This window comes from Lynx rufus, unplaced genomic scaffold, assembly GCF_022079265.1.
Source record: "Lynx rufus isolate CCGP_SWC_20201006 ecotype Redwood Valley unplaced genomic scaffold, mLynRuf1.p SCAF_7, whole genome shotgun sequence".
In the NCBI taxonomy this organism is placed as follows: domain Eukaryota; kingdom Metazoa; phylum Chordata; class Mammalia; order Carnivora; family Felidae; genus Lynx; species Lynx rufus.
Window position 1 is genome coordinate 24,413,777 of NW_025814889.1, and position 22,920 is coordinate 24,436,696.

The following is a 22,920-nucleotide window of genomic DNA, read 5'->3' on the forward strand; positions in this document are numbered from 1 at the left end:
ATAAATTTCACTGTCACGTCTACTTTTGCTGCATCTCATAGGTTTTAGAATATTGTGTTTTCTTTTTTTGAGAGAGAGAGAGTGCGTGCACACATGCTAGTGCAGGAGGGGCAGAGAGAGAGAGAGAGAGAGAGAATTTCAAGCAGGCACTACATTCTCAGCACAGAGTCAGATGTGGGGCTCAGTCCCATGAATTGTGAGATCATGACGTGAGTTGAAATCAAGAGCCAGGTGCTTAACTGACTGAGCCACACAGGCACCCCTCTTTTCCTTTTGTTTTGAGACCTACTTTGATTTGCTGTTTGATTTCTTATTTGGCCCATTGTTTGTGCAATGGTGTGTTAATATTTACGTATTAAACATTCAATATTTCTAGTGAGTGAATGAAGAAAGAAAAAAGAAAGAGGGAAAGTTAGTTTTACTGCCACTAGCCATCGCTGGTTGTCTACAGCACCTTTTCCGTTAAAATATTTACTATCTGTCCATCTATAGAAATAGTTTGTCAGATTCTGCCACAAAATATCTATAAATTTGAAATCTTTATTCTGGCTCTGTATTGTCTGAGACCACCAGAATAAACTTAAATAGTACCAGTAATGATGAGACTCTTTAACTTGTATCTGACTTTAATAGGAACAGTTTTTGTGTTTTACATTTAGAATAATAGTTGCCATTGGTTTCTGGTAGATGCCCTTATCAAGTTAAGGAGAGCACCAACTATTTCAGTCTTGCTAAGGGGTTTTTACCAAAAATGTATATCAGATTTTTACTAACTACCTTTTCACCATATAGTCTACAATTTAATATTTAATTTAGTGAATTAATATATTTCCTGCTGGTAAACTGTTCTTGCATTCCCGGTTGTTATGTATTATTCTTTTAATATATTTCTGGAATCAATTTTCTGAAATTTTATTTGGGATTTTTGCATTTATGTTTGTAAGTAATATTGATTTGTTTTCTTATTTTTTGATTGCTTTTTTAATAGCAACCTCTACTTGTTGCTGTGTCATCTTAAAACTCTGAAGGCATCAGTTGGGATTTTTTTTTTAATTCCTTTTCCATTTCTCTCATCAACTCTGTCTCCCCAGGGTCAGTATTCTGGTTTTAGTCTTGAGGTGCCCATGCTCTTGCTTTTCCTCAAATATTTCATCACCCTTGGTTGTTGATTCATAATTTTAATGAAAGGGCTGGAATAATATAGGAAAATGATGTGGATTTACTTGGCAGCAGTAACAACCCTCTTTCTTGACTAGGAAGCTGACTGTGAGGTTCTATAAATGAATGTGGGGAATAATAGGCAGCTATCTTTTTGGTTTGGATGACAGTGAGACATTAAGTGTCAGCCCTCCTTGAGGACTGTTTACTGAGGCTAGCAAGGCTTTGTGCTGGAGGTGGAGCACATAAGAGTTCTTAGCACATTTCAATGAATGTGGACATTTCTCTTCCCACTCTTTCTGACTGACTGATTGATTGATTGATTGAATAGTTGGCTGGTGGGATTGGAATCTGCTGTCTGTTATGCAACCCCAACTTTCAAAGCACTGCTCTACTTGTTTTCGGAGGCTCAATGCTCTGCTTAGGAACTAGTGAAACAGTTCTCCCATGTTATTTAAGGCAAGGATTCTTACTGATTTTAGACTGGGGTGATTGTGGCAGCTCATTTTTCCTTGTGACATAGAAATAAAATGGCCCATAGCACTCAGTCCTTTGAATAATTACTCCTCCAATTGGGGGGGGGTGGTCTCTGGGTTCTCTCCTTGATGATCCTGAGCTTGGTGTTTTCCTTAGCTCTATCTTAACCAGACCCCCTCTAGACTCATATTGGACTGCTATTTCCTTAGCACTCATTTTTCAGTCTGTATAGTCCCTTCTCCTTAACATCTTCCAGAAATTCCTCAAAATAGCCTGGTGATGCCATTCTTCCTTGGTTTCCAGACTGTTAGTCAGTGGACAAAGAACTCTAGACCATTCTGTGTTTTCAGGTTCATTATTTTCATTCTATAGTTGTGCTTTCTGACACTGTAAGAGAGAAATTTTAAATGCTGTACCTGTAGACTAGGTGTGATAAGTAATAATGCAGGAGCCCACATGTGGTAAGTGACCAGCTGATGTCAAAATTCAATGCACAGAAATGTGTGGCCTTAGCTGTTACCCTAGGCTGTCCCAGCATACTCCACAAAGCAGAGGCTGGTGTTCTTGGTTTCCATTAGGGTCTCAGAAGATGCAGTCTTTGTGTTTTTTTAACTCTGTTCCTTTTTCAACTCATGGCCTCCACACCCCAACCAGCTGCAACCAAGAACATCCCTGGGCCAAGTGGTTTCTCTGGTGGGAAGGGATGGGGCAAGAGGGAGGAGCCTGGTTTGAAGACCATTGATTCTAACAATATGCCATGCTGTCATCGCCCTCCTTCTCTTCATAACCATGATCGGTGTCCAACTTCAGCCTGCATCTTTGCACATCAGCCTTCTGGGTGGCTAAAAGATGGCTGTAGTTCTGACTGCTTAATAGTATGAGGATCTCCACTTCCTGAGATCTTCCATCTAAGCCAGGCCCATTCTAATTGCACTTTACATGTATTAATTTATAGAATTCTCACTTTGACCCCATGAGGTAGCTTTTTTTCATACCTTTTCAAAGATAAAACTAACACACTGAGAAGTGAAGTAACTTGCCCAATGTTGCACAGCAGTAAGTGGCAGTGCTGGGTCTTGAACCCAGGCATTCCAGTTCTGGTCTCTGTTTTCGTCCCTGGGGGAGGATCTTGTCTGCCCCTTGCAGTTCAGTGGCTGTTTGAGGCCCACCTAGATGGGCCCACATGTCATGGAGGGGAGGTAGCTGCACACAAAATCAAAGCCCACACACACCGCACGCTGGATACATATGGAAAATGGTTTAGGAGGAAACTATTAGATATTTTCTTGTCTTAGTTAAGGGATGAATCATCTTAAATGTGGGGGAGTACAAATTCAATTCCTTTCTTTAAAATAGAGTGAAGGGGCACCTGGGTGGCTCAGTCGGTTAAGCGGCCAACTTCGGCTCAGGTCATGATCTCGCAGTCCATGAGTTCAGGCTCCACGTCGGGCTCTGTGCTGACCGCTCAGAGCCTGGAGCCTGTTTCAGATTCTGTATCTCCCTCTCTCTCTGACCCTCCCCCGTTCATGCTCTGTCTCTCTCTGTCTCAAAAATAAACATTAAAAAATTTTAAAAAAATAAAATAGAGTGAAAAGTATCGTCAGTAGCATTTTTGAAGAAGACAGAAATTTTAATGAGAAACTCGGGAAAATAATTAAAACTGGGTTGTCACTGAAAAATCTTAAATATACCTTAGATTTTTCTAATGTAAATTTTTTCCATGGCATGTATCACCCTAGTAGGTTTTGCACACACCAGCAGTCACAGAAATGACTGCAAATAGTTCTAAACAGAGAGAAATAAATGACACAGTGGGGCACACACTGCTTGAGCTTATTAATGCAGAGTTTACCACACTTGACCCTTATCATTACCAAGAGCCCCAATCTTTGGGGATTTCTTAGTGACAGGTGCAGAATATTGACCACGACACAGAAATGGAAAATTCCTCACCCCACAGAAAGTCAAGAATTGGTTGATATCTCCAGTTTCATTGTTCAGCCATGCTGCATATAATTTTTCTGCAAATGCAGACATCTGGCTCATAGCATCGTATCTTTGAAAAGAAGAGCAAACTGTAAATTTCCAACAATAGGGAACTGATTAAATGATGGTGCAGCACATCCACGTGGAAGATACTTGGAGCCATGAAAGTGACTTCAGAAGAATTCTCAATGATAGAGAAGGCAGCATGTGTAAGTGCTGTTGTCTGTGTTGCTATCTCTATTTCCCAGTCACTTCTGGAAGCCCTCAATGCTCCAGAGATAACCAGTTACTTTTATGTATTAAAGACAAAGGTCATTTTTCAGTTCTCATCTTGAGAACATTCAACGTTACTGTCATATTTCATTGATTAACTCATTAATGTTTTCTTTTTGGAGGTGGGAAGATGCTGCATTAAATGTTCAGGAAAATTTTAAGACCTAAGAGCACAAAGTGATTCATAGAATTACATATCATTTCTTGTTAGTATTACAAATAAAACTTCTTAAAATGGAGAATCTAAAGATGTTAAGATGTGCAGAGCATGCCAGGACACCCAGCTGTTCATTACCCAAGGCCATACAATGTTCCTTAAAACCTTTAGAGTTCACAGTATAACTTTTAGGCTTATCAAAGAAGGTTGTGAATTTTTCTATATTTCTTATTTGGTTAAATACAAAGATTCATTTTTCTTTATTATCTTAAGTACTGTTGGAAGTTAAACAACTTCTCTTGAATTCTAATAGAAACTTTTAATAGGTAGGCATCTGGTACCTAAAAGGCAATCCTTCATAATGCATTATCTGCCATTTCAGTGTCTTTTCACTTTGAAAATTATAATCTGAGAACCTTGGCAATGAATTGTAGAAATAGCTCATCCCAATAATAATATGAAAATATCTAGAACTTTTATTTGTAAATGAAGAAAGGTGGGGTGCCTGGGTGGCTCAGTCAGTGGAGCATTCGATTCTTGATCCTGGGCCTTGATCTCAGGGTTGTGAGTTCAAGTCCTGCATTGGGCATGAAGCCTACTTAAAAAAAAAAAGTAGGTGATTGATATACATGCTTAGGATATAAAAATACAAAACTTTAACAGACAGTACATAAGTAAGTATTGTGTTTAAGATTTAAGGTAACTAAATCATGAAGTAATCCACACTACAGAGTTACATTTCTCTGTGTGTGTTTGAATGTGTGTCATCTCTTGGAGGATGCATTGTGAGAGTCTAAGTGTATTTTCCACCTATGTTTCTGTGTGATCTCAAACTCCTGACCACATGCTCTTCATCTGTGAAAATGGGAGAAATATTTACCACCACATGGGTTTTGTGAGAATTAGATGATGGTATCAGTTCACAGGATAGATTTTTTTTTCTTTTATATTGTCTTTGCCTGCCTCTACTTTTTATTCTCCCTTGTTCCTCTTTCTAGTTTTGTTTTGTTTTGTTTTGTTTTGTTTTGTTTTGTTTTGCCTTGTGTTTTTAAACTCAGGTCTGTCTAGCTTAAAAGACTGGTTCTTTTTTTCCCCCCAGCTTTTCATTTTGAAAACCTTCAAAACTTCAACAGCAAAAAGCAAGAATAGTGCAATGGACATCCATATTCCCTTCATTCAGATTCACTAATTATTTACATTTTATTGTATTTGCTCTATTTTTTTTCACTTTATCTCTTAAGAACAAAGACCTTGTGTTACGCAATCATGGTATAATTATCACATGGGAAATTTAATTGATTTAATACATTTTCTGAAACATAGTCCATATTCAAGTTTTCTTTATTATCCCTGTAATATCTTTTTTCTTTGAAGAGTCCAAACCAGTCGTTTGTTGTTTTGCAGAATGTCCTTAATTTGGATTTGTCTGATTGATTCCTCTTGACTAGACTCAGCCTGTTAGCAGCAGCATTATAATGGTGATACCATGTCCTCAGTGCATCACATCAGGAGCAGTGGTGTCAGGTTGTCCAATCAATGATGATCCTAAGTTTGATCATTTGGTTAAAGTTGGGTCCATCCAATTTCTACATTTAAAATTACAGCCTTTGAAAGGGTTAAGTAACATCTTTGTTACTTACTGTCTTGCATTTTGGAGTCTTACTCAGCCATCTCACCTACCCTGGAACTTGACTTAGCAGAGTAGGGAGCTACTCTGAGTCAGTATCATTCCCCAGCCATCTTTCATCCATTGGTGTCAACATCCACTATTTATTCTTGCCATCCAGTAGGGCAGTAGTTGTAGAATCATTTTCCTTTTTTAAATCTGTCTTTCCCCCTAGCTTCTTTTCTCCTCTGCTGCTCTCTCTTAAATCATTAATTTATTTAGTAAATGCTTTTGAAGGTCTTCCATGACCAAGGCAGGCACTGTGCTTAGCGCTAGAAGTATAAAGGTAAACCCTGACCTCATGAAGCCTAAATGAATATATGAATGTATTACATTTTAATTTAAAAAATTGTATTCATCCATTCACTGAACAAATATTCACTATCATGTATCTACATTGGCCTACTTGCTGGAATCCAGTGGTAAGCAAAATCAGTCAAATCCCTGACCTCATATAGCTTATGTTCTCTCTGCCTACCAGAGAGACTATATAAGCAGGGAAAACAGGAGTTGTGCAAGAGAGTTGATTTTGAAACAGGTCGGGGAAGGCCTCAGTAAGGAGGGAACATTTAAGCAAAAACCTAACAGCAGTGGACAGCAAGCCACTTAAGTAAGTGAGGAACAGGTGTTCCAGACAGAGAAGCGCATGCGCAAATGCGTGCCTACAGTGTTCAAGGAACAGCTGTAGGCTGGTGTGAGTGGAGAGTTAAAGGAGATAAAATCAGAGAGGCAGGGGGCGGGGCGGTGCTAAGTACTAGTTGAATGTGTGAAGTAAGAGAGAAGTTTGGGTTGGAGATACACTTGGGGAGTTGGCAGCATGTGTATGATATTTAAAGCCTAAGGCAGCATGATGTCACCTAGGGAATAGTTGTAGATGGAGGCCAAGAGGAAAACTAGATCAGGGAGAGGAGAAGAAACTAATGTAGGAGGCTCAAATAAGAAGCCAGTGATGTGGGCAAGGACAGTTCCAGGATCTCTGGGGCCTAAATATCATACAATTTGGGGGAGACTGTCTTTAGAAAACAGAATACAAAATTATGAATAAAAAATTAACAAGAAAATATTTATTTAGAGATAGTAAATCTCAACAAATTACCAATTTTTTAAAAACACATACCACAAACATAACAAAATCCAGAAAGCAACACTTATTTTTATTATTACTAATTATCTGCCTGATACATTTTTACCTGCATGGTTTTTGATCACCTGTCTGTATGAGGATGAATCTGAAATATAATTTTCTATAGAGGTAATAGACAATTTAGTCTTTCCTCCAGCATGGTTGCACAAAATTAATTTTATTTTTGATAGTTTAGAAAAAGTATATCTTGGTCTCATAGCTGTCTGTGGTAAGGCCTCATCTGTAACTTCCTCTGTGGTTTCTTACTCTGACACTGTGTCTTACTCAGGAGAAAGACCTCAGAGAATTGAGGTATTTGCTGTCACTAGATATGGCATGGCACCCCATGGCTCCCAGTGGCCTAGGAAGCAGCTGGTTCAGCTCAGCCAGGACCATACAGCCATCAGTTCTTGCTACCTCCCAACTGCTAGGCTAGTCCTGGAGATAATATAAGGTGGCCAGGAAGCCTCAGTCAAGGTGACCCCATGCAAGGAGCAGAGCAGAACAATGTCTCCATCAACATCTTCTCCTCGGAACCAATGGGGTCCATAGTCCATGAGATCTACTAAGGATCCAGCTTTTGCTGGAGTCCAAGTGAACTGGAGGTAGTGCTGGCACCCATTGGCCCCATTCTAAGCCCTGGAACCATGACAAGGATGATCTCCCACCATAACTGTGTTCCATGCTGCTGGGGTGCTGGAAGAGAAATACAGTCTTACAAGGGACTTACAAATGAGGAGCCCTGAAGCTTAAGCTTTATTAGCTTCAAGTCAGTCGTCCTCTGTTAGTAGGCAAAGCAGGAAGGAAAGCTTTTATGAAAGCCAAATGAAAAGAATATTTCTAAGAGAGAGTGATCAATGAATGATGATAAATACTGTTTAAGATGCTAAGAGTTAACCATTGGATTTAGCAACATGAAAGTCCTTGTTGGGATATGTCTTTGTCAGTTTGGGCTGCTGTAACAAAAATACCAGAAACTAGGTGGGTTAAACAACAAACATTTATTTCTCATAATTCTGGACCCAGGTAGTCCAAGATCAAGGCAACAGCAGACCTGGTGTCTGAGGAGAGCCCTCTTCCTGGTTTGCAGATGGCCATCTTCTGGTATCCTCACATGGCAAAAAGCAGAGAGAGGAAACAAGCTTTCTTGTGTCTTTTCTTACAAGGGTGCTAATCCCAACATGAGGACTCCACCCTCACGACCTAATTACCTCCCAAAGTCCCCACCTCCAAACACCATCACATTGGGGATTAGATTTCAACATATAAATTTCGGAGGGACACAAACATTCAGCCATGGCAGGATAGATTTAGGAGAAAATCCAGATGAGTAGGAGATGGTGAATATAGAGAAATATTCACAGGAGTTTTCGGTATGAAAATTAATATCCATTTTTTTTTATCTACAAATTAGTGAATATTTTCTATTTTTGTCTCTTAAAAAAACCTAAATTATGCTGTTACTTTAGTTTGATGTCACAGTGGATCCCAAATACAAAAGCAGATCCCCATTCCTTATATGGATACTCAAAATAGGATTAAAAGACAACTTGAGAAAAATCTCGAGATTTTAAAATTCCCCTTTCAGCCTATGTATATCCAAGTAAAAAATAGTCTACAATTTGTCTCCCCAAGATACAGAAAAGCCATCTGGACAGATGGAAGTGAAAATATTGAGTTCATACGAGTTTGTTTCCCTTGTCACATGCTGTTTACTTCTTATCCTATTGAATATTTTTGGGTTTTTACAGCCATCTCACTTTTCACCTACCCTGGAACTTAACTTAGCATAATGCAGCACCCTGCCTTTCTCCACCCTGCATTCACTCAAAAGCAAAGCAATTTGGAAATAAATACATTTAAAAATCATACTTTAAAAAAATATGGTAGCCCATCTCATGTTCTGTGTATGTGTGTGTGTATACTGTGACAAATTCTAAGGTTTTTCAAAGCACCTCCATAGTGGTTTTTAAATTATTGAAATAAATCACATCATTTCATGTTTCCTTTTTCATTTACAGATGTTTTTTCCACTGAACTCTTGCCATCACAGTATTGCTTACCAAAGAATCCTATTTTCTTGACTGTTCCTTTTGCATTACCATATATATGCATATCCCCGACATGCACAAGAATTTCCTTTGTGAATGATCGTTGTGTTTGGTTTGTATTGTTCATGTGATCATAGTGATTATCCTATTAACTTAGTAACTGTTAGCTTATTGCTTAAAATTTTCACTTATTCAGGTGTACTGTATAAAGCCTATTAAGTTGACTGAGAGATTTCTTCATCTTAGATGTTTGTTGAGTGTTATTTGATATTATGTGTAATTTAGAGATGCTTCTATTTCCTGTTTTATGTTACACAGAAGCTTCAGCTTCCCCCCTCCCCCAAACATTGCAAGAACCTTTAACCATGTGCTATGTTGTTCCGTGAACCACTTCCTCTTGATAAGTGCTTTCATTGCATTTTGCAAAAAAAACTGCACTGAAAGAATCAGGTAAAATTCAATATTGTCAATTATTTTCCAATTATACTGTACACTAGTCACGTCATAGTTCCCACCAGCATTTGGGATCTTCTGGATTCTACACTCCTTATTCCATACTAAGTGTGATCCCTGTAATTAACAGAATTTTTTTTTAATTTTCTCTTTTTTGATATCTGTAATTGTGTGGGCTGATTTTTTTACTTGGAAAAAAAAGGAACGTGGCCTGCTATTTTTCTTTTTAATTTAAAAGTAATAAAAATACCAGGGACGCCTGGGTGGGTCAGTTGGTTGGGTGTCCAGCTTCACCTCAGGTCGTTGATCTCATGGTTTGTGAGTTCGAGCCCCGTGTTGGGCTCTGTGCTGACAGCTCAGAGCCTGGAGCCTGCTTAGGATTCTGTGTCTGCCTCTCTCTCTCTGCCCCTCCCCTGCTCACATTCTGTCTCTCTCTCTCAAATAAATAAATAAACATTAAAAATTTTTTTAAATAATAAAAAAAATACCAAAGCCAATTCATATGGACAGAGAGCCTCTAATTTTTCAACTCTTTTTTCTTATTAATTCTAGTTATATTTAGGCTCTGGTAATCTAGCTGTAGACTCAAAGCATTGCTTACCTGCACAAAGAAACCCAAGATAACATGTAAAGTTAAAAAATTACAACCTCAATGCAAAGATGCAAACATTTTTAACTGTCTTCAAAATAAGAAGACATACAGTAAGTAGATAAAGTCTGGATATTTAATCCTTGACACATAGACGAAGAGAAATACTGTTGTGGAAAACTCTTCCAGATGTTTGTTAACAGTGTCTGGGGTCAATAAATGCTTCTTGACTGACTTGAATGGTGTAGCCTCGGGCAAGTTACTTAACGTCTAGGAGCCTTAGTTTCCTCATCTATAAAATAGGGAAAATAAAAGTGTCCTATCAGGGTGGTTGTGAGGATGGATCTAATCAGTCAGTACATGTAAAGCACAAGAACAATTTGTGGCACAGAGGGAGAACACCTAATTGTGTGTGAATAGTTGTGATCATCATGCAGGTGAAGGAACAGGGAGATTCGTCTCTCTCTCAACCCACAGCCATGCACAGAACAGAGAGAGAAAGCATCTGTTCTGGTGGAATTTTGGAGACCAATTCTAACTTGTCTGAACTTAATCGATTCATTTTAATGATTGGAAAGTAATTTTTTATTCATCCCTAGTTATTTTATTATTTTAATTTTACTAAAAGATATTCTTTCATTCTGTTTTTGGTACCAGTATCTAAATTCGTGTAAAGATTAGACGTAGCTAAGAGCATAGCTGAAAAGGTGAGCTTTGTAAGCATTCAAATTAGACCCATCTACAAATTTATACCTTGATCTGGTGCTTACAAGAAAGCGGCATTTGACAAAAGCACCTTATAAAAAATGTGTATAACACAAGGTTCTTCACTGATGCTGACTGCCACCGTGTACATCATTTCTGTAAAGCCAAGAACTGATAATCACAAGGAAAAAAATCATAACCTTTTGATTTTATACAGAAGTTGTTAGGAGCACTTTTTTAAAGACCTTTTTAAGGCTTTTTTTTAAAACTACTTTTTGTGAAAGGTACAATTTTATGAAAAATGCTTGTAAATGTATTATTATCAATTTTGTTTAATATTCAAAATTGTATACATAATGAGTAAATCTTTTAGTTTTAAATATATCAAATAACCCCTTTAATACTATTATGCTCAAAACTCATTTCACAGCAAGAGAGTATAACATATATGAGGGGAGTACTTGAACATGTTCATATGTGTGCTCATTTTTATTTTACAGATTAGCAAATTCACATTTAAATACATGAAAAATAAAAAATATAGCATCATCAAATACACACATACACATTATTTATTCTCTATTTTGAAACCCAGTGCAATCCAGAAGCAGATAATTATATGTAAATAGCAAAACACATATATATTAATTATATGTTAAAGTGCTAAGAGATAACCTGATATATTATATATAATTAAGCTGTTACATTTTCATTCAGAATTATGGTATAAATCTATGTTTATATGGTTAAAATTAATTAGATATATAATGTGAATAAATAAATAATTAAGATAGAAGACATAACTTGTTTTTCCTTATTAAATACTGGTTAATTTACCTACTGCTTGAAACATTAACTGACTTCAAATTTAATTAGATAGGAAAGAATGCCATTGATAATGTCACCCAAATTGCCTGATAGCTATTAGATTTTTCTCAAAGCAGCAAAAATTGTGAGCATGAAAACTGATTGAGGCCTAAGTATATATAAGCCCCAATGAAACCTTTGTGTTTACCAATAGAGTTTATCGGTATAAATTTCAGTTTTCATTCATTTAGCACTAAAAAAAGTGAACTGTTGCTCTAGTGAGTGAGGTTCCACAATCCTACAGCTGTGACAGCAGCTTTAGAAGCAGACTTTCTGTTTAAATGTCTTGATAGTTAAAGGAATCCTGGGACTTAGTGACCTCCCAAGGACTGTCCAGCCCTGGAATGTCGCATGTCTGAGTGCAATGCAGCAGGATCCACGTCTGGGCATAGAAGCTGGATTAATAGAGTTTTCTGTGTGGTCGGAGACCTCAGCCTTAGCTCCCTTATTCCCACTAGGCTGGGAGGTTATTTATTCTCTCTAGGCTTTCAACAAAGCATTTAAGTTTATTTGTTCATTTTGAGAGACAGAGAGAGAGACAACGTGTGTGCACGCACACACATACACGCACACACGAGTGGGGGAGGGGCAGAGAGTGAGGGAGAGAGAGAATCCCAAGCAGGATCCGCACGGTTAGCATGTGGAGCCCGACTCGGCTCGATCTCATGAACTATGAAGAATCATGACCTGATCGGAAATCGAGTTGGAGATTTAACCAACTGGCCCATCCAGGTGCCCCCAAAGCATTTTTAAACACAAAGATGAATGAGATCTGATCCTTACTTAATAACAGCTCCCAGTCTGGAAACACGTTCAAACACAGTAACAAAAAAGCATGATTTGGGAAGCCTGGGTGGCTCAGTCGGTTAAACATCCAACTCTTGATATCAGTTCAGGTTGTGATCTCACATGGGACTGAATCTCTTTCCTGGCTCCATACTGGGTATGGGGCCTGCTTGGGATTCTGTCTCTCCCTCTCTTTCTGCACTTCCCCTACTCACTCGGTCTCTCTCTCAAAATAAATAAATAAAACATTTTTTAAAAAAAAAAGCATAATTCACTATGGTAAATGCTATTACTGAGTGCTTATGCCAAGAACCATATAGTATCTTGCAAAATGTCAACAATCCTATGAATCACGTTATTCCTTTTATTTTACAGACAAGGAAACAAACCTAAGAAGGTGAAATACCTTATCAAGGTTGTTGTTGGGGCCAGGATTTACAGATATGGTTACCAGCTGGCTATGAAGACACCATTGAAGTGTTGACATGAGAGCTGGATTTTGAATAACTAGGATTTTATGAAGGATACAGGGATAGGGAAGCATATACAAAGGCAAAGAGAATTTTTTAAAGCCTCTTCAGACAATGTCAAGGGCTGCTATGAAGGACTTTGAAAGATAGGCTGAGACCTGAACTCTTTGCACTTACTTCATCATGATCACCATGGCATGGTTTTAAGCAAAAGAGTGACACACTCAAATCTGCATTTCAGATTCATCCAATTTGCAGTGATAGTAGTGAGGCTTGAGCAGGGGATCTAGGAAGCTGGAGGTGGGATGAGCTGATGAGGGGCTGAACCATGGCTTGATAGTGAGGATGAAGGAAAGGGGAGGGCTCTACTGGAAAAAACCAACAGGATTTTTTTTTCTTTTTTTTTTTTACTATTAGATGGAAGAATGAGAGGAGTCAAGGACTAGGCCAAGGTTTCTAAATCAGACTAATAAGTGAATAATGACTATTAGCCAAGTTAGGGCATGTGGGATGAGAATGCACCAGAAGGGCAATAATGATAGAAGTGCCCGTAAGATACTGGATGGGCTATTTTGAGGCAAACTACTCTGACAGATAAAGTAAGATCTGTCCTGATCTAGGCCCAAAATTATGGCTGGAATTGTTAATCCATTGTGTGGATAGATTTTCAGATATGTATATTTGAATGTTATCTATGAGATTTATATACATGGAGAACAGGGACACCTGGGTAGTTCAGTCGGTTGAGTGTCCAACTTTGGCTCAGGTCATGATCTCACAGTTCATGGGTTCAAGCCCACTGACAGTGCAAAACCTGCTTCAGATTCTCTGTCTCCCTCTCTCTGTGCCTCTCTCTCTCTCTGTCTCACAAAAATAAACATTAAAAAAAATTTATATACATGGAGAAGAGAAACTACTTGAGGATAAAAACTGAAGCTTAGAAATTCGAGCCTTAAGGAAATACTGAGCATTATGGGAAATTCTGTTGTCATTCAGGGATTCTCTAACGTAGAATTTCAGTCTGAGTGTGCAACCTCAATGACCCACCCCTCTTCTAGCTACTCCCTTCCTTCCATGAAAAAAAAAATCAAAACAAATCTATTTGGTAAAGTATTATTCCAGTTTTTCTTAATCAACAGTTTGTCATTCTTCCCCAGCCCCAAAAGGAACTCAAAAATTACATACTCACAAAAAGATGTTAATTCCACCCAATCATGATGTGCACATTGCTTGTTTTGCAATCCGTTGCCTCAGTAAGGCTGCTCCACCCCTGCTCTTTTGGACTGCTGACCCAAATAACATTCTGAGCTATCAGGGCTGGGTGTTCTCTTTCTCTCTTTGGCTCTCTGTCTTTTTAATCTTGATTTTGACCTTTGGAGGATACCACAGATCCAGATAGATGCAGCCCTATTTTTTCATGTGCTTAGATGTGTGCGTATGTGTATACACTATATACATACATATATATCCCTGTAACTCTTATTCTGTCTATGCCAAAAATAAGGTTTTCTAGTAGGGAGGGTAAATATGTAAGAAGGTTGAACTTGCAGATTAATCCAAATTTATGTTTTCTTTATGTTTTTAAGTTCATTTATTTTGAGAGAGACCAGCAGAGAGTAGGGAGAGAGAGAATCCCAGGCAGGCACCATACCTGTCAGTGCAGAGCCCATTGCAGGGTGCAAACTCACAAATTGTGAGATCATAACCTGAGCTGAAACCAAGAGTCCAGTGCTTAACTGACTGGGCCACCCAGCCTCTCCAGTCCAAATTTATGTTAAAAAGGCCCTTAACTCAAATGTCTCATTATTTTCACCAAGGTTACAAACTCTTTTAAACTGTGATTCATTCAATAGCAGATTTACAGCCTGATTTTGAGGTTGACTCCTTTTAATAATCCAATACCAACAGACTCTAGGAAAAAGGAATGAAAGGGCAGGGGGAAAGATTTTTACCAGATGAACACAGGAAGAGTTTCAGCAGAGGTCATGAGAATGCTGTTGTTTTGAGTTATTTCCATCTTAGGTGTGTGATTCACTCTGGCATGTCCTTAGCCCGCTATGTATGGGTGGTGTCTACAGGCTGAGAAACTAAGGTCTTTGGGCTCAATAGGTTTTTCTGATTCATCATTGTCACATTTGTTTCCAAAACTTTATCTTCATCATTTTAGTGTTTTTCCAAATTTAATGATTTAAGAGAAATCATTAATGGCAGTGTTCTTTTTATTAATATCATCTTTGTTTTCTATGAGTTTTTTTGTAACACTGGAAGGCACTTTTCAGATCAGCAAATAAATTTATTTTTTCTACTCTGAGTGGATTACTTTTCTCTTATGAAAGATTTAAAATGTATTAATGCTAACACTCTTTTTAAAATAAAAATACAGTTTGCATATCGGTGTCAGGTGTACTAGATAGTGATTTGACAATTATATATGTTATGAAATGTTCACCACGATACTCTTAACACTCCTAACTTTCCCTGTTAATAATAATTCATCTGAAGGATTTTTTTATTTTGTCACATTGTACTGCATAATATCCTGATGAAAATAAATACACATGGGTATTTCTGGAATTTTGTTGTTTATCCTGCTAATTTCCTCTTATTAAAGTAATAAATGGGGATGCCTCAGTGGCTCACTCAGTTAAGCATCCAACTTTGGCTTAGGTCGTGGTCTTCTGGTTTGTGGGTTTGAGCCCTGCATCGGGCTCTGTGCTGACAGCTCAGAGCCTGAAGCCTGCTTTGGATTCTGTGTCTCCCTCTCTGTCTCTCTCTCTCTGAAAAATAAATAAACATTTAAAAATTAAAGTAATAAATGAATCATCCATCACAAGATTTTGAATACCAGATGAATTGTTTGAGAGGACAGTGTGTGAGTACTTTGTTGACATACTTTCTTTTCTCCATGTTATAGGTAATTTAAAGAAGGGAGGGTGTGGTTCAAATGTTTTGGAAGCAACTGGGAGGGATTGAAACCACCTGTGAGTGGATCCTGGTATTGCTCCCCTCCCCAACCAGAGGCAGGACCTGCCTGCAGCAGTCTTTCCCTCTCAGACTGTGATAAATACAGCCCAACAACCTACCTAAAATGAGATCTTCCCTCTTTGTTATCCCATCTCTGTTCACTGATGCTGTGTTTGCATCCTCCCTGACTCAGACTTTTACACACAGACCCACACCTCCTTACCTTGCGTGGTCTGACCCCAAGCATTTACTGAATGGCTTCCTTGGATTCAAATATATGCCTCCCTGCCTACATGCATGTACATGCATGATTCTTTCAGTTGTGTCTGCTACTTAGGAATGTGCTAGTTCCATGGTCTCGTGGCCATCTCTTGTTTTAACTGAAGTCCCCTTCCTTGCCCTTCCTGGCCATCCCGATTTTTTAGCTACCCACTTTGTCCACTTGGACCCATGGGGACTAGTTTAGTCTGAGAAAATAGAGTCTAATTGTCGCTCTGACAAAGTGCCGAGGGCTTGGTTGAGTCTTGGACCAAGCAGATTGGAGAGAGGTCAGGGATGGAATTTCGGGCTGAAAGGAACCTTTCTCTCCATAGCCTTCTCTTTTTGACTTGTCCATGGATACAGCTCTTGGGGAAATAAAGAGATGAGACAATTATCCAGGGACCAGGCTTTTATTAGATTGCTTATATCTGCATTTTTTTTTCTGTTTTTCAGATGGGTGAGTCAAATGAAGATATAGACCAAATGTTCAGCAATTTGCTGGGAGAGATGGATCTCCTGACCCAGGTAAGATCCTCTTTTTAACTTGAAATTAGTAAAAGATGGGTTTACAGTATTTGATTTTAATATGATGAGAGGGCTATCTTTAAAAAAAGAACAACTGGGGGCGCCTGGGAGGCTCAGTCGGTTGAGCGGCTGACTTCGGCTCGGGTCATGATCTCGCGGTCTGTGGGTTCGAGTCCCGCGTTGGGCTCTGTGCTGACGGCTCGGAGCCTGGAGCCTGTTTCGGATTCTGTGTCTCCCTCTCTCTGTGCCCCTCCCCCACTCACGCTCTGTCTCCCTCTGTCTCAAAAATAAATAAACATTAAAAAAAATAAAAAATATAGTAAAGTTCCAATTAAACATTGAAAAGGAATGAAGAATTAGAAAGTCACCATTATACAACATCTGATGAAATACACACTGAAGCATATGATTTTTAAGGTTAGTGAGTACAGAGCAATGTTCTCAATCTTTAGTCATTCACATATCACTTTCATGATTTTTGTCATGCTGCAACCCACTGTCCCATTATTTTCTTAATGTTTGTCATTAATTGGTTTTTAAAATTACTCTGTCTCAAGTAGATGTTCTAACTTGATTTTTTCTCAAACATCCAAAGGGGATACCCAATAATTTAAATTTTCATTGCGTTTCTGTATACCACCTAAAATCATTCACAGGCCACACCAGACACGTAGAGAACATGCTACATTCTTTATTTCATTTTGGGCTTTGAGTGACTTTCCTAGGATAAAGGGAACTCCTTCTGGAAATCAATTACCTTTCTTTTTTTCCTTCTCTCTAACTGGAAGCCTGTTTTATCACACATGTATGTATTAATATTTTGTTAGAGAACTACTTCTGATTTCTTTGAATAGCATGGTAATTATGTCCTGAGCAAAGATTAATCAGCTACCCTAATTGTGATGTTAGACTTCTTAGTCATGGTGAAGGAGCTCATTGATGAAATTTTTTGTACTTTCCTTTGTTCTGGTATTTGCCCCATTGTTTAATCAATCAATTCCTCTCTTCTCCACAGTTTTGCTTATTCTGTTTTTCAGAATGAATTCTGGGGCTGCAGTCACTTTTCCTTACACTTTATCCTTAATACTAACTTGCTTGGGTTAATTTTTTTAACTTCTTAATTAATGGTCTTTTTTTGTTTCTACTTATAATTGAGGATATTCCATTGTTTTATTCTCAAATGTATAATGATTCATTTCCTTCAGACATCTAAGACATGAACAGGATATTATTTACCAAATCCAATTAACATCAAAGGATGCACTTACTATCATGAACATGTTCATGTTGCAGGATGGGGGAAATCACCTCTCAAACTATAGACATAAAAACATTTTTGGAAATTTAGACTGTATGTGTAATATAGCTTTCAAATCATGGAGGAAGTCACCTTTTCAATCCAAAGCTTTTATTTACAAAATTGATAACTTAATTCTGTCTTAATTTCTTTTTAATAAGAGTTTTATTAGATAAGAAAAAGCATAGGGGCGCCTGGATGGCTCAGTGGATTGTGTGCAACTTCAGCCCAGGTCATGATCTAGAGGTTCACGAGTTCAAACCCTGCATCAGGCTCTGTGCTGACAGCTCAGAGCCTGGAGCCTACTTCAGGGTTCTGTGTCTCCCTCTCTCTGCCCCTCCCCAGCTCTTGCTCTCTCTCTCTCTCAAAAATAAATAAAAACAGTTTAAAAAAAAGAAAAAGCGTAATATTTTATTATGTACTGGCAGATTCATCCTGAAACAACTTTGATCTTCCAAGTGACTAGACATTCCTTTTCTTTGATGTCGTTACTTAAGTCCTTACAAGAATTACACACGATATGTGTCACAATTGCACCATTACAGGAGATTTATCTGTTATTCCTGAAAATTAACTATCTCATGCTCATCATTCTATGTTGACCTGCTGTTTCAAGGTATACCTTGTAGAACCATTTTGATGTAGTCATTTTCTGTAGGGGTAAAAAATCACATAAAGCATTTTGCATGTAAGAATACAGTTTTTAAAGAACATATTTAGAAAGAAAATGTGTAAACAATAAATGGTTTTGTCTTAATGATTAAAATATACTGCAGACATGTTAATGTGGTAAATAACTTTGAGGACGGGGATCTATTTTCACAGAGTTTAGGAGTTGACACTCTTCCTCCTCCTGACCCCAAACCACCCAGAGCTGAATTCAACTACAGTGTGGGTTTTAAGGATTTAAATGGTAAGCAAAATAATTTCTTAAGTAATTTGAAATCATAACAATGACTAACATCTGTACAGAACTATGATTTGAAAACAAAAATGTAAGGAACCTGGACATTTTAAACTCCTGGATTTCGGCTTGTGTTTTATGGTGTTTGGATTAAATTGGGGGGCCAAAAAGATATTTTTGCCTACAATGAAAGGGAATACTGTCCTGCATTTATGTAGAGTATCAAAGCTATTTTTTTTAAGTAAAGGGAGTTTCTTCCTAGTACTAAGCCCCAAGAGTAAGAAGCTATAATAGAATAAAAAAAATTAATAAGGAAATGTCCCTTCAAAGATAATAATGAACTATTCATTTCAGAATGATTGATAATATATGTATGGGTGCTTCAAAATATATTTTAATTGATATATAATTAATATGTATTTGCTCTATTTTTTATCTTCCCTGAAATCATCACATTATTTTATTAACAAAAATCTGTCTTCTTATTTAGTACAAAGACAATCTTTAGCCCATGTGCTTTTTCAAACTACAATGAATCTTGTAGTAATTGCTTCCAGTGAGAATTCACTGCAACTCTTGAAAAAGATTTTCCAAAGACGTGCAGTACCCACCAAAAAAATGAAAAACAAATAGAGAAGCCCAGTTACAGAAATCCAGAATTCCAAGTTTTTTTCTGTCACTGAGTTTCTTTGTTTCTGTTATTTTTAGTAATTTTTTTATAAACCTTTAGGTGCCAATGCCTATACCTGGACAAATTATAATACATTTCTTCTGAGTTCTTTTCCTACCTTCTTTTATGTTTGCCATATAAACTTAACTATTCCTGGCAGTTATTTCCATCATAAGATTGAGTGATGGTAACATTCATGACATTTCAAAAGAAGCCATACACCTTGGTAAACTGTCTGACATTAATAAATAACATATACTTGCACATATGAACAGTGTGGGTTTTTGCCTAATCACACTCACCATGGCTGAGTGCTTTAATCAGTTCAATTAGAAGAATTAATCAATACTGCAGTTATAGACGACTCAACTACTGCTTTCTAAGCACTCAGTACCTAGTATCCAAAAATTACTGAAAACGACAAAAACAAAGAATCCCCACAATAATATAGTATTGTTTAAGTATAGTCATGAGAAACTCATGTCATTAAGACTAGAAGATAAGACATATCCATGAGGCACAATTTGGGTAGAGGACAAAACCATTAAAAACTACTTATGTGTACTGAAAATTAAATGTGTTGGTAATTAGAAAAGAAATAGGCTTTTTACTGTCTTCACTTAAAATGTTGCTAAAATAAGTTAAAAATATTTTGCCCAAAGTCATTCAGAGAGTTAAAGACTTCCGAACAGAACCCATTCAATTCTGTATTGCTCACTTCTGTATTGATATAGTTAAGGTTATGATTTTCTTTAGAAATTGTTAATATGAGAACTGTTATGGGAACTCTGTCCCTAAAATTTTTATAAAGGATTAAAATAATTTGCTCATATGGCAACAGTCACAACATAATTGCTGACATTAGGAAATTATGAATATACTTCATTTGTTCTACATATATTTTCTTTGAAAATTTTTAAATTAATTCAATTTTATGAAGAAGTTATATGCAAAAACGGCTTAGAAGAAAATAAATCCTTTTTACACATTTACTTGAGTCCAAGTGCTATACACTAGAACTATCAGCATGAGTATAATATGCTACTTGGTATTTACTATGATGGTGTTTGGCAGTAAATTATTTCACAGAGCTTCATGGTCGTTGCTGAGTAAGCTGCATTTCCTCATTCCACTTCATCCTGCACGTAGCAGGTGACTCTTCTTCCTCATGAATCCCTTCCATACTGCCCGTCCTGTGTTCATTACATTTGCCATCCAGTGAATGCCTGCTCACCAAAGCACTCCTCTAACAGTGCTCACTGACACCACTCCCCCATAGGCCCCACAGTCTGTCAGCTTTCAGGATCACATGTCCAATCACCGATCACACATGGAAGAAATTCCAGTGAGAACTGTCCTTCCTCACCCTCACTCTGAAAATCCGTGTCCGTGCTTTTTTAAAAGTTAACTCTCAGCTCACCGGCTTATGAAGTATTTACCACTTAACCCAGTTCTTTAAAATTATTTTTTACTTCTCAACCTCCTTAGTGCTTTATTTCCTGCTGATAATCATTAATCACTCTTTCTTTGAATGTGAGAGTTTCCGTAGTTGGATGGTGTGCCTACAGAAGTTCTATCCTTACCACAAGTCTCAAAGCATACTAAACCCCGGTTGATTGGGACCTACTTTCTTCCAAATAGATTTATCATCGGTACTCTGTCTGCTCTCCTAAGGCCTGGGGAAAACTCCCCTTCCATCTGTTTCCAACATCTCCCCTCCCCTACTTTTCTAAAACTCTCAGCTCTTGCACCAGAATATACAAGAATTCCTATTTAGGCAACTAATTATGTGCTTGGATCTGACTTTGTAGCTAATCTGTGAGGGTAGAAAATAAGTTTTTCTCCTTTTATGGGGGGTGGGGGGTGGAGGAGAAATTCAGCTTTGATGAGGTATAATTGACAAAATTGTAATACATTTAAAGTGTACAGCTGTAAGTGACTCAATATATGTATGTGTGTAAAAGAATTTCCTCCATAGGGTTAATTAACACATCAATAGGGGCGCCTGGATGGCTCAGTCCGTTAAGCGTCTGACTTTGGCTCAGGTCATGATCTTGCAGTTTGTGAGTTTGAGCCCCACGTTGGGCTCTGTGCTGCCAGCTCAGAGCCTTGAGCCTGCTTCTTTGCCCCTCCCCCCCATACTCTGCCTCTCTCAAAAATGAATAAACATTTAAAAAAATGAAAACATCCATCACCTCACATGTTGTTGTTGAGAATATTTAAATTCTACTCTCTCAGCAAATTACAGTTAAATAACAGTATTATCAACTATGGTCACCATGTTATACATTGGTTCCTGAGACCTTATTCATCTTTATAACTAAAAGTTTTACTCTTTCGCCAGCCTCTCCCTGTTTCCCACACCCCTGCCCCTGACAACCCATACCCAAATATCACTCTTAAAAATGACCTTCTTGATGTGTATACACACATACACACACACACACACACACACACACACAATGAAGTATTACTCAGCAATCAAAAAGAATGAAATCTTGCCATTTGTAACTGCATGAATGGAACTAGAGTGCATTATGCAGAGTGCAGTTAGTCAGTTGGAGAAAGACAAATATCATATGACTTCACTCATATGAGGACTTTAAGATACAAAACAGGTGAACATAAGGGAAGGGAAGCAAAAATAATATAAAACGGGGAGGGGGACAAAACCTAAGAGACTCTTAAATACAGAGAACAAACAGAGGGCTGCTGGAGGGATTGTGGGATGGGGGGATGGGCTAAATGGGTAAGGGGCATTAAGGAATCTACTCCTGAAATCATTGTTGCACTATATGCTAACTAACTTGGATGTAAATTAAAACAGAAATATTTAATTTAAAAAATGAAAATTCTTTAAAAAATGGCCTTCTTTCTGTTTTCCCAGGTAGAAATTGTTATTTTGATCATTAACGTGGTGGTTTTTCCTATCAGAGTCCTTAAATGCGCTGGAAGACCAAGATTTAGATGCTCTCATGGCAGATCTGGTAGCAGACATAAGTGAGGCTGAGCAGAGGACAATCCAGGCACAGAAAGAGCCCTCTCAGAATCAGAATCATCCAGCACCCCTGAACATACCAGATTTCAGCGATGCAGCCGCTCTTGGTTACGGAGCAAATGTTGCTGTAACTAGTGTTAGCCAGTATGAGGATGATTTACCACCTCCGCCGGCTGATCCCATGTTAGACCTTCCACTGCCGCCACCACCTCCTGAACCTCTCTCTCAGGTAAGTGTGTGGGACAGGGATGGCAGGACTCTTGACTTCTGCTACCCATGGTCTTTGACTTTCTTCAAAATGACAGTTACATTCATAATTACCTAATTTCTGAGATACTTAAACAAGGATACTGAGTACGTTTGTTGCAAAGCCAGAGTCCTCCATAAGAAGACACATTGGTGTGTATAAAGAACATATTGGGGACATATTCAGGAATTATTATAGCTCAGCTTAAGTTTATATTTGTATGCGACACTCCCTGATAGTACTCAACCTTTTAGGGTAATGTTTTATTAACTTGGCATGAACAGTGCAACCAA

At 37.9% G+C, this 22,920-nt stretch overlaps 1 protein-coding gene across 1 annotated transcript in view; it reads left to right on the plus strand.

Moving 5' to 3' along the window:
• Positions 1-22,920, plus strand: part of APBB1IP (amyloid beta precursor protein binding family B member 1 interacting protein) — a 96,595-nt gene that overhangs the window by 21,288 nt on the left and 52,387 nt on the right. Inside the window, exons 2-4 of the mRNA XM_047066252.1 lie at positions 16,440-16,511; positions 18,634-18,721; positions 22,317-22,609. Coding sequence (XP_046922208.1) covers positions 16,440-16,511; positions 18,634-18,721; positions 22,317-22,609 — 453 coding nt within the window. The remainder of the gene's footprint in view (positions 1-16,439; positions 16,512-18,633; positions 18,722-22,316; positions 22,610-22,920) is intronic.